Source organism: Hemibagrus wyckioides, linkage group LG06, assembly GCF_019097595.1.
Source record: "Hemibagrus wyckioides isolate EC202008001 linkage group LG06, SWU_Hwy_1.0, whole genome shotgun sequence".
Taxonomy (NCBI): Eukaryota; Metazoa; Chordata; class Actinopteri; order Siluriformes; family Bagridae; genus Hemibagrus; species Hemibagrus wyckioides.
In genome coordinates this window covers 18506735-18519385 of record NC_080715.1, presented here as the reverse complement: position 1 = coordinate 18519385, position 12651 = coordinate 18506735, and the positions used below count along the sequence as shown (strand labels likewise).

General features: G+C 38.6%; 1 protein-coding gene across 2 annotated transcripts in view; it reads left to right on the top strand.

Annotated features, from left to right (window-relative positions):
- The window catches only part of epha3 (eph receptor A3), a 74066-nt gene extending 63210 nt beyond the window's left edge, over positions 1-10856 (top strand). Inside the window, exons 13-18 of one of the 2 annotated variants that reach the window (XM_058392168.1) lie at positions 119-328; positions 2048-2197; positions 2711-2904; positions 6349-6498; positions 8299-8391; positions 9038-10856. In XM_058392168.1, the coding sequence (XP_058248151.1) occupies positions 119-328; positions 2048-2197; positions 2711-2904; positions 6349-6498; positions 8299-8374 (780 nt within the window). In that variant the 3' untranslated portion in view covers positions 8375-8391; positions 9038-10856. The remainder of the gene's footprint in view (positions 1-118; positions 329-2047; positions 2198-2710; positions 2905-6348; positions 6499-8298; positions 8392-9037) is intronic. The other variant, XM_058392167.1, reaches the window with a different exon arrangement.
- The last annotated feature ends 1795 nt before the right edge of the window (positions 10857-12651 follow it).

The window sequence follows — 12651 nt, the reverse complement described above, 5'->3', positions numbered from 1 at the left end:
CTTCCAGTATTTTTCGCAGATTATTTTTATTATTATTATTATTATTATTATATGGTCCAATGATATGAAACACCTACGTCTAATCCTCTGTTTCACTCTGTCTTTCTCTCTGTATCAGAAACATGATGCTCAGTTCACAGTGATTCAGCTGGTAGGAATGCTGCGTGGTATTGTGTCAGGTATGAAATACCTCTCAGACATGGGCTATGTGCACAGAGATCTCGCTGCTCGCAACATCTTGGTCAACAGCAACCTGGTGTGCAAGGTATCCGACTTCGGCTTGTCCAGAGTGCTCGAGGATGATCCAGAGGCAGCCTACACAACAAGAGTGAGTGCTAAGTTACATAAACATAGCTAAACATGCCCAAATCAGTCCCTCTGGGATTTCTAATCAAGAGTCAAGAAGCTTCTTATTGTCCATTTTAAACATATGTAGCTACATATGTAAGCTAGATTTTGCAGATGCAGAAATGAATGCAAAATCAAACTCCACAACTCCAAAACTTGCAATTTTTCAAAATTACCAAAGGTATTTCACAGATTTGGGCCAAGACACATTGTGTGACGCCATCACAATGCGCAATTAGCCAAAGCGTTCTTTGATTCACGTGTGTCAAACATGAGTGCAGCTATCATAGATAGTAATTACATGTGATGTTACTGGTAGGAGTTTAAAAGAAGAATCCTGTGATTACAATTTCACCGATTTTTGGCCACAACAGTCACCAAAAAAAAAAAAAAAACTCCTGGAGGAACTGCTAAATTCATTACAGATCCTGAGACTAAAATGCCTCATCCTCACACTCACTATGTTCTCTTAGCCAGCCTTTCAGTAAGCTGTGAATTAATGGCTATATATGTCCATCTGACATACACATAAGAAGCCAGACGGCAGCAGAGCAGTCACCGTATAAATAAATTATTTATTATTTCTGATAAGACTAATGAGACTCCATAATATCACTGCCTAATTTAGAGTGTAGGTTTACTTCACACCTCAAGCATGTGTTTAGTTTAGTGAGTGAGTATATTGCATATTCGCCTGGAGAAAAAATAAAAGGTTTTTCATTATTATCAGTGTACCAGCACTTAAAAGTGTATTGCTTGGATCTCAAGTGGTATGAAAAAATAGCATTTGTCCTAATGTGCATTCACGAGACCAGCCGATTCTACAGCAACAGCAAATAATGATAAATTCAGACCGTGTCAATGAGATAATCCTGTATAGTTGGCCTATCTAAGATTGAGACGTCTCTAGCTTTGCCTAATCTTCTTCGTCATATTTAATGTGGCCATTTTCACCTTCAGCCTCTACTAAAGCCAGGGGACAGGAGAGGGTAGACATATGAGATTTTGCACTCATTAGTGGTAATCCCCCATGCTGAAAGAGCTGGGGTTGTGTGAGTGTGCTCAGTGGGGAGACCTGCATGCAAGTGAATTTATTTGTTGAGGACCAGGTGTTTGGATAAAGCTGGGCAGGAGTTGTGTTACTTGGCTGTGTAGATGGTTGGCTTTGGCTCCGCCACCATTCTCTTTCTTTCCGCTCCTGCTGCAGCAATGAGGGCTGATCTCAGTGTAACTCCAGCCTGGGAGCTCGGGCAGAGCTGGGTAAATACAGTTCAGCTCCTCAGGGAGGCGACTTTGCAGATGAAAGCAGCTCAGCCAGCACTAAAGCGCAGACCAAGATCAGTGCAGATCAGAGTCCTGTGGTTCAACCTCTCTTACACTGATGCTTTGCAGCCAGGTCCTGTTCAACAGCAAACAAATGCTAATGCTCACACAGCAGATATTACATCAGCACTGTAATTTTATTCATTACATGCATAACAGTTTGATATTTCCTCCTCCCTTGTGTAAGCCGTCTTACATGTGGCCTGCTTAAAATGCGTGGCTACATTTTAGATAACACAGAACATACTGTTCAGATATTATGTTAACCTTAAAATGAATGCAATGATGATAACATGCTCCTTATACAGGTTCCTGATTTGTAACAAGTCGGCATTTAAAACAATTACAGAGCTAATGAGACCTTGTCATTCTTCAGGGTGGCAAAATCCCAATCAGGTGGACAGCACCAGAAGCTATCACTTATCGCAAGTTCACTTCAGCCAGTGATGTGTGGAGCTACGGCATTGTGCTGTGGGAAGTCCTGTCCTATGGAGAGAGGCCTTACTGGGAGATGTCCAATCAGGATGTGAGTAGAGCAACATCACTATGGCAATAAAAAAATAAAAATAAAATAAAAATAAATAAAAAATAAAATCACATATAATGTTGAAGGTAATTGTTGTCTGTTTCATTGTCAATAGTTCTGCATAGGTTCACAGGTCATGAGTTCATTGTTGTTGAGTCACTTCACCTCACATTAAAACATAACATTTTATTTTATCTATTGAAAAAATTTATGAACATTCTTAGACAGTTCTGAACCCAAGAACCAAATGTGGTTGCTAGCAGAGTTTAGCTTAATAGTATTCTTAGACCCTGACCTACCTGCACTAGCATGACAATATGTTTTGCTGAGACTATGAGTTGTTTTGGATAACAGTGTCTACCAGATGCAGTAAATATAAATGTAAGATGGCAGAATGGGTTTGTTGACTATGTTGATTCCAATCAATTATAATAAAAAAAAGTCTGGACATCTAGTTGAACATCAGAAAATAACAACATAATATTGACTTTGTTTGTCTTTTCCATGCTTTAGGTGATCAAAGCAGTGGACGAAGGCTACCGTCTTCCCCCACCAATGGACTGCCCCGCCCCCTTATACCAGCTAATGCTGGACTGCTGGCAGAAAGACAGAAACAACCGGCCCAAGTTTGAGCAGATTGTCAGCATCCTGGACAAGCTTATACGTAACCCAGGCAGTCTGAAGATCACAGCCAGCACCGCCTCCAGGTAATTGATGGTTCATCCACCCACAATATCCAGAAGCTCAGCACAGAACATGTGCTTATTGCAAACTGCCACCCACTCATGTTCTGCTCCATGTCACATTCTGTTCATCAACACGTAGCTTTCTCATGAAACTTAATGAAAGGAAACAGCTTCTTCCTCCTTTATACTCTCACGTCACTCAGGTTTCCACCACCGCCAGCTGGTCACTGGTCATTGTGCTCAGTTGTCTGAATGAAGAATCAATATTTCTGGAAATTTTTTGTTATTAATGGAGCTATTTTGTTCAGTCACTGTCTGCAGACAGACACAGTGTGCAATAAATAGATTCTTGCTTCCTGCTTGACCTGGTCACTAGGATATGCAGGATGGTTGTTGGTTCATATGTTTCTGTCAAATGTATTCCTATACAAAGATGATCACACAGACAACTGTTCACCTTTACACTTCCTATCATTGTAGAATTAGCCATGCCTAGCCTTTTCTTTCTGTGTTAAAATAGATCCGAACTTAGCTTACCTGAGTAATATCCTCTTACATTTGCTCATTCAGTGCCAATCTATTAAATGTAACAGGGAGCTATTTAATTATTAAGATGCCCAAGCACATAACTGTGACTAATGATGTCTTAAGGAAGTGCAAATATGTGCCAGGGAGTTCACTTGTAATTTTCCTAATTGGTTTTTAACATGGAGAGCCAGGGAGCAATAGACCCAGGTGATTTATTGCTCAGAGGTGCTGAAAAAGTCATTCTACAGCCTCAGCTGCACCCTCTCTCATGCACCTCGTTTATCTACAAGCCCTATGTGCTAATGGATCAGCAATTCAGCCAGCTTTAACACCCGGCCTCAGGCTCCAAGACCTGACCCTCAGTCAGAGGGATGAGTAAAATCCACAGAGCGTGTTACACAGGAAGTGAAACAGAGGCACTCTTCCAGCTCAGAGATGGCTCAGGCACCCTGCTCCTCTTCACAGCAAGAGGTGCATTCCTGTCCGTGATGAAGCTGCCCAGATGTCTCTCCTGCAATGGAGAAGGGCAAGTTCCTCCTCCCCCCTTTTCTCCCTTGAGAGCATTAAAAACTAGATACTACGCAGCCGCAGTTATTTAGAGGTCACTACACCAGTAGGGAAAGAGAGAAAAAAGAAAAAAGATAGGAACGGACAGAGAGGCAATTGTTTACCCCTAGTTTTGTCCCACGTGTCTGATGCACTCACACCGCGAGAGGGCTGAGTTGAAGAGCCAGCAGGTTTTGGACACAGGGGTTTTAGGCTATCACTTCCATTTTCAACAACAAAGCTGTTTCTTTTCATGTTTGGCCTTCCCTCTGTGCTGTATGTGTTTTGTTGAGAATTCAGTGTGGTGTCTGAAAATAAACCATCAGATCAAAACACAAAAGAAAAAAAATGTTGAGGTCATTCATAGTTTACTGGTATAGTCAGTGGGTTAAGAGTTTGAGTGATGCATTAACATCAATAGTCTCTCTGTATCCTTGGGGAAACTTGTTCTTTGCCAGTTTTGACCTGAGCTCAGAGAACATCTGCTTACCACTACAATCCACTGATGGTCGATGTACAGGTCGAACATGTTGTTTTGTTCAGATAACCTGAGATCTAAGATCATGCTTTTAATATTTTATTCTAAAATGTATGTAACAATGGAGAGACATTCACACATTTATCTTAGCATTTTAAAATGAACTTTTTTCCACAATTATTTACTTTATATTTGGTAAATGGGTTCAGGGAAGTATTAAGAAGAAGCATACATAGTTTAATGGATTCATAAAATGTGAATCTTCTTTGTCTGTTTCTTGTGTATTAACATCTGTGGAAGATTTTTAATTTCACCTATGATGTTGATAATCTAGGTGGCTTTCACCTCCTTGTCTAGTTGCCACAGCTGTTACTGCAGGCCTTTCCGCTGTCCATCATTAAACACATGTGGCTGAAGGATAAACTTCCTGATATTATAATTTGCTTATACACATTACTATTAATAGCCATCTCCAGGGGAATCATAATCTCATTTCCTACATTTGATTCTCCTGGTTATGATCAGGTTTTCTCTTCTGTTCTATTCTTTAGCCTTTTTTTTAGGTATAATGTTCACTGAATTGGTCAGAAACCCATCACGAACCTTTTTCAATTTGAACTCAAATGAATATCAGAGGTCTTTTGGCATGAAAAGAAAATTTAGTTTCAATTTATTTTCAAATCACATTTTTCAGTGACACATTTTGCTCAGCATGATCTGTCACATATACTCCAAACATGTGTTGAAGAAACGGCAAAAATGATTTTGTATAATTGAATATAAAAATAGTGGTCTAATCATGGTAAAATACAGTGAGATTGCTTAGCTAAATCTGTTTTGAGTTAACATTAAGTTTGACTAAGTTAGAATGTTTTACAGAATGTTTAAATGTAATTAAGTTAAAAAGGCTCAGCATGCCAACGTAATGATAAACTATCTCATATTTACATGTTTGTAAATGTATCTGGATCATTTTTATAGTGATGTAGCTGATTGTGTCTTAACAGTTCCATTGAATTATTCACATATTGGACAGTTTTTACCCGGTAAATGTGCTTCTGATACACAACCACTGGAAACAAGCACACCGCGAAATAGTCAGAGGTGGTTATACATTAAAATAAATTTCCCTCCATGGATTGGATTTCGTCAGGGAATGTTTGCTATAACATGGATGGAGGAGAAGGGTTTTGCATCTCCACAGGTATTTCCTTACAGAGACTGTTCAGGCACGCATGAGCTCTCTGTGCTTGCTCTCTTCAACATGCACTTTTATGAGCTTCTCATTTGGACTTTTTTCAAATAAATGCTCAATGATTATAAATGATTATATACACTACTGGAAAACTAGAGAAATGTATCGTGTAGCAGTGGGGGAAATCATCTCTGCTACAGTGGATAGGACTAGGTAAGGAACCACTAAAAGTTGAATATTTTACAGTAACAGCACGTCTTATTATTGTTAGACCAGAATAAATTAACAATGCTCCTAATTCTTTACTAATTATACATGGCATAATTTTTATCCATTTATAGTTATGTTTTATGTTCTGGAAGTTTCTGAAACATAGTTCTTCTCATCACTCACATTATAACAGCTATAGTACTATAACCACTCATTCCAGCACCAGTCTCTCTCTTCTCTTTTTTGACAATAATAGGACAAATAAAAATGGAGCTTGTCATATTACCCAGAAACCATAAAGCCCTCCGTCCACAAAGTGTTTACTCAAGGAAAACTTCACCAAATTACGCACATTTACATACATCTGTTTTTCTGGACCTTCCACCACATAAGTGCCATGTATAAGTTACTATAGACATGATAACGAGCACATGAATATACCTTACTGCTGGCACTGCTGTTATAGAAATTATTAAGAATTTTCACATTCATTGTCTTTGTCTTCCAGGCCGGTCAATCAGCTCCGTACCAGCACAGACATCACCTCATTCAGCACTGTGGGTCACTGGCTGGAAAGTGCAAGGACTCTACCCTGTAAAGAGGCCTTCAGTGGAGTCAGCTACAGCTCTTGTGATACACTACCCAAGACCTCTGCAGAGTAAGATTTCCTTCCTCTTACTATATTCTCTCACATACACATGTTCTAGCACATAACTACATATATAATGGTGTGTCTGGTATACATGTATAACACATAAAGTTATTTGTGATGACTTGAGTGCAGTATACACATCAGACCTTAGAATTGTTTGATTACTTAAGCATCTCCTTCCTCTCAACTGTAACAGCTATGTTTTTTCAAAGTGACAAACCAGCAGACTGTCACATAGAGGCAAACTAGTCAGACAGGCAACACGAGTGTGGTCCCTCTTTATGTGTGGACTGGATGCTGTGACCACCCAAACCACTCAACACAATAAAGGCTTTATTTACAAAGCTCTTCCAATTAAAATATCAATCCCAGCTTTGGTTCACATGTTTGCTTCTACTTCTGGGGAAAAAAAAGTTGTAGTAGCTGGCAAGAAACTTTCTCGTAGCCCAAATAACATCTGTACAGACACTTTCCCCCTTCAAGTGATAAGGTATTTGACAGAGTAAATAACGTGACATTCATAATCAACATGATCAAAGCCTTGGTCCTGGAGCAGTGGTTTTCTTGTTCTCTGGAGGAAACAGCTAACCAGCGAGAGATCAGCCCCTGGGAATGCTTTATGTGTGTATTTGGCTTAGAGGGCTGGGTAAATAATTATATGCAAATAGATCTTCTCTCCCATATCCATGACCCAGAATAGGGCAGCTTAAGATGCAGATGTTTTCTCATGACTTGGCCTTGTATACAGAGTCGAGTGAGGAGACAATAGAAGTTGATCTTTAAATGACTGTTATGATGAAATACTCTTCAAATGGCTTTGATAATATTTTGTACAATACAATGCAACAAAAACTCTGAACCAGTAACCTGTTTGTTAGCTACCCTGGTAAATCTCTGCTTACAATTTTGGGTTGTACACACTGTTTATCCTGAAATTGGGGTGTGATTGCGATATTTGAGTTTTCTGGAGTAATAGCATGCTGTCAGCTGAACAAAAAGCCAAAAATCTATTTTCCATGTCAGCTACACATCTCTGGAAAAGTGGCTATAATTGTTACCATGACTTGTGAATATTGTTAGATTCAATGATTTCTGCAGCTTGAGAGACAATACGTGATTATCTGATTGCATTGTATCAGTTAAGAGCTGGTTATATCATATGTCAGTATAAGTACTCATAAGAGAATCTGTTAGTTATAGTTTATGTGTACAAAATATACAGTATATTTTGTATTTATGCAGGTCATCTATAAAAGTGTGTTTTATAAAGAAAACTTAACAGCAAAACGTAAAACTTCAAATACACAAAAACTGAGGTACAGTGTGTGCATCTTTGTACATTGTCAGCTACAAGTTTCTCATAGAGAACCATTTTTAAAAAAAAATATTTTAAAAATATTTTTATATGCAGTGATTGCTATAAAAATCAGACATTTATTCCTTGAGCATTTATACACTAATATATATATATATATATATATATACACACATATATATTGCACAGTCTGCTCCCGTTTACATACAAAGAGGACTTTTGCATATCTGCACTTTAAAGATGGACAATAGCATTGCTCTCATCACCTCATTCCACTTCGTGACCACCCCGTACTGCTGCTGTCTGCACCTTGGACACTATTGCACTCTGTAGCACTGTATTTCTCTGTAGCACTAGGTAATGTTCTGGATTATAAATCACCCATGGAATTGTTGATAGCTGATGCATATTAATGCTTGGTCAGTAATCAGATATATCACAGCTAGTAAATATACTGTAGCAGTTACTTTAAAGGTTTGCTTTGTCCATAGAATCTGCCTGGCTGAGGTCAGGCCTGCAGCCACTTGTCCTGAGTGGGAGCCATCCATGGGAATTACGACTCTTTAGGCCTTACAGTGTGGACGGTGGGTTTGGATTGTGGTTTTCTGTGTGCTGGCTATCTTCTAAAACCTCTGCTTACAAGACTATACAAGATGCTGACTGCACATGCTAAACGACACAGCTAATTAACAGTGCGATTCTAACCCAGATGAGCTTGTACTAATATGCTTTGATAAAGTTCAACATAACAAAGCAGTGAGATGGAGTTTTTGCAGAAAAGAGAACACCGTTTCTCCTAACACTGCACTAATTTGTTAGTCACAATGTTTTAAACAAATGTTTCAAGATGTTAAAAATAACATTAACAAAGAAAATGCAGTCTAACTTTAACTGTTGTGCATGGGATGAGTAATTTATGACATGCCTGGTGGATCTGCAGCCTCTGTTCTCTTACATATTGCATGCAGCTATAAAGGTGCTATTCCTCATCCCAAAGTTCAGAGCAAAGGAAGCTTGTTTCTGTTGTTCAGCAAATTAAACCTTTTTATCACAAAATCCTGGAATCAGATTTTTACTGTCTAAAGTCTTTCACAGGAACGTCCTCAGCCAGCTATGGCAGTTCGGTGGCCCGCTAAAATTTTCCTCTCTCTGTTATTGACAGATTTGAATTTGACATTCAGTGAATATTGTACCACTCATACTCTTTTTTTCCTCTCCTTCATCTCCCAGGGACTTCAAGAAGGTTGGCGTAACGTTTGTTGGACCTCAGAAGAAGATTGTGAGCAGTATCAAAGCACTTGAAACACACTCAAAAAATGGCCCAGTTCCTGTCTAAAAAGTGAATGAAAAAAAATACTACATAAAAGGATGGACAAAACAAAGAGAAATTCAGGAGACCGATGCTGCTTTTGGTTTTAAAAGACAGAAATTATGAATATGAAAAAAAAGCATAAACAACAATGTTAGCATATCAGGGCACAGGAAAGCAACACTCCTGGAGAATGGCTGTTGTTCCAGCATCCAATCACGTTGCTCAGGCAGAAAGTGTGCCTCATGGCCTGTTAATGGTTTGCTTTATGCAATAAAGAAGAATAAAAAGCAGGTGGGCTTCTCTGCAAAAACTAAGCTCTGGGGCAGGACTCTAGGCTCCCATAAGTGCTCCACAGATCAGCAGAGCACTGTATGAAGAGCAAGATGGAGCTATCAGGAACTTGGAAGTGTCTCCTCTGTGCAGATACAACTAACAGCTCTTAACACATGACAAGAGGGTAATAAAATGCAAAAACTTTGTAATGCAGCCACCCTTTTGGAGAAAGAACTCAAGCTTAAGGCCTGTTCCATCCACACACCTCACTGGTTTTCTGTCCTGTTGGATGGGGAATGTCTTAGCTAGTTGAAGAGAAACACCCCTGCCAATACATAAGAGATGCCTTTAATTTCAAGATTTCACTAGAGAACCAGAGAGCTGGGGAATGGATTCTAGTAAACTACAGTGCAATTGGCCATGAAACCAGGAATGTCCAGTAAAGGCGAATTGTTATTTCAGTCATTTTTTCTGTGGATGTGACACACTGACCAGAATATATGATTAACTATTACAGAATTAAAATATGGATCAACAATAAGATACTATGTATGTACTCTTTTATTGCGCTCTTTATGCCACTTAAAGCAGACACTTTATTTTTGGTGTTGAAAAACCTGTAACAGGACAATTGCATTAACCAAAAGAGAATATGTGAATTTGTGAACTACTTGAAAAAATTTGATTCCTAGATGTATATCTATAATCTGGCTTCCTTCTGAGCAGCATTCAGAGATCAATCAGAGAAGTGTTTTGGAATGTGGTCAAAAGTGTTAGTAACATCTGTATCCGTCCGGTAAGATCTTAGAGAGAGAAGGTCAGAGAACATAAGTGTAGAAGGTCATTGGAAGTGTTAGATATGACAGGAATGAAGGACCTCATTGAGGAACAAAGTGTATAATTTCCTGCTGTGAAATTTCATAAACCTTCAAACGGCACTAATATATTTGAGGGAAAGTACTTTAGGGACATTGTCAAGTAATACGTCCCTACTGCAAAAGCTCAGGATGCACAGCCCTCATTCAATTTTAGGATGCAAAAGAGAGAACAGAAGTAAACACCATGCAACCGACTACTTCAGACTAATGTTCTGTACCATTTGATCATCAGTTTTTGGCTGCATACAGAAGTAGAAATGATCTGATAGGGAAGAGAATGCATAATGCTTAAAAAGGGTTCATTAATGTGTCTTGACATGGTTTATTCAGATCATGAATTATCTAGATAAAATACAGTGACTTTCTCAAAAATGATGGAAACATTTAGCTCTTCCTTTTCAACCCTTCAATCTGCCTGTAAATGTTGCTGCTCCCTCAGCTCTCAGCATGTACATATGTAAACACACCCTGTAATAACAGCAATGGTAAACGCACCCGGCCATCCTTTTGTACAAATGTTTGTATGTATAAAAGAATGAAAGAAAATCTGTTCAAACTTTAAAAAAAAAAAAAAAAAAAAGCAAAATTTCCTTTGTATTATATTTTATGCTTTTTGTATCATATTTGTTTTTTGTTTTTTTACTTTACAAAAAAAAATCTACAGTAATGACCTATTTATTTGATAACAAACAGTATACCATGCTAATTTGAGTGTTTTTTTGTTTTGTAGCATACAGTAAGTTATGACATGGTTATGACATGGTTATGTGATGACATTATCAGTGTTGTGCGTTTTACTTCATGAAACATGACCTCTAGAGAGCAATACTGTTTTTTTCCCCCACCTCCTCCTGTCCTCCTCTACTCTTTCTTTAGAGTGGTTAGTATGTGTGTGTGTGTGTGTGTGTGTGTGTGTGTGTGTGTGTGTGTGTGTGCGTGTGTGTGTGTGTGAGGATGAGGATGTAAGTGGGTGTGCAAATGTAGATGGCCTTGTCTACTAATGTAAAATGATTTGTAGTGGAAACATTTATATTTTTATAATAAACTGTGTAAAAATATTTTCTAAAGAATGAATGCAGAGAGGATTGTGTCATGGTGATTTTACTTGACCGATCTCCTATTCCACTGATCGCAGTGACGATGCTTTGGGGCAAACATCCTAATAATCCCTTTAGTCACCATCTTCTGCTTCTCAGTCAGGCAACAGGGCAGCCAACAGGAGTTACACTGTAATGTAATGTTTACAACCCAAGCGGAAAGTTCCTGCAGATTCTATCATCTGTTATATCTACAGAATCAGTAATGCTACTGCAGGAAGCCAGTTACTCTATGGAAAAAGCCATATGTTTACCCCCAAACTCACATGACTGAATAAGTTTGATATTTGTTTTCCGCATTGCTGAATTGCTTATTCAGTGACCTGAAGATGCATTTAGTCTGTTATAAAACGGAACTGCTCATTCGTAAGTGATTTGTGTTTTGAGATTGGTCAGAAAATTCTCGCCCACAGCCGGAAATTATAACGAGATACTCCCTTCTACTTGTGAATGGTACTCAAATCTATAAACAAGCATCCTATTGTGTTGTTGTATCATATAATTATGCATCATCCATGTGGTTCCCATTTACCAGATCTCTTGTGTTCTAAAAAACATAACAAATAGTCAATATAGGTCATATGTTACAACCCATTTTCAATAAACAAATCCTTATTCTTCCATACATACTTAGACCCTGGGTTTATTGTGTGATTTTGTTTTGTTTTTTTTAATGCAACTGATTTTTTTTTTAAGTTTTCCAGATCCATCAAACCCAACAGCTTGAGATATGAGTGATGGGAAATCTGCTCTGCCCAGAAAGCATGAGACAGAACAGATGTGAAGGGCCAGATGTGCTGGAAGTTCACAGTCCCAGGAAAAGGAGAGATCAGGGTGAGATCAGGGTGAGAAGCAATGCACAGAGTGTGTGGGATGCTGCTCTGTTAGTTCTGCAGGTGATGTAATGCCCACCATTGCTCCTCCAAGGCTCCTGTGTGCTAAGAGACATGACATGAGATGTAAAACATTAAGACAGGCACAAGTGCGCATAACAAAACCGCAGGAGTGTAGTGCAGGATCATGTTTACTCTCTGTGAGCTATAGCTTCTTTGTAGCAGCTTTTGTGGAATAGTGTGAATGATGGAGAATGCGACTTCTTTTTATAGTGTAGACAATGTTGGGGACATGACTCTACTATGAATCACTCAAGATGGTTTGACATTGATAGCATACAAAATCATACAAAGCAACTGCTAAACTGCTTAAGATCAGATAAATATGATTGCTGCATTTTTTTAAAGACATCCAGAGACACATCAGTCTTCTTCTTCCAGCCTTTAAAAA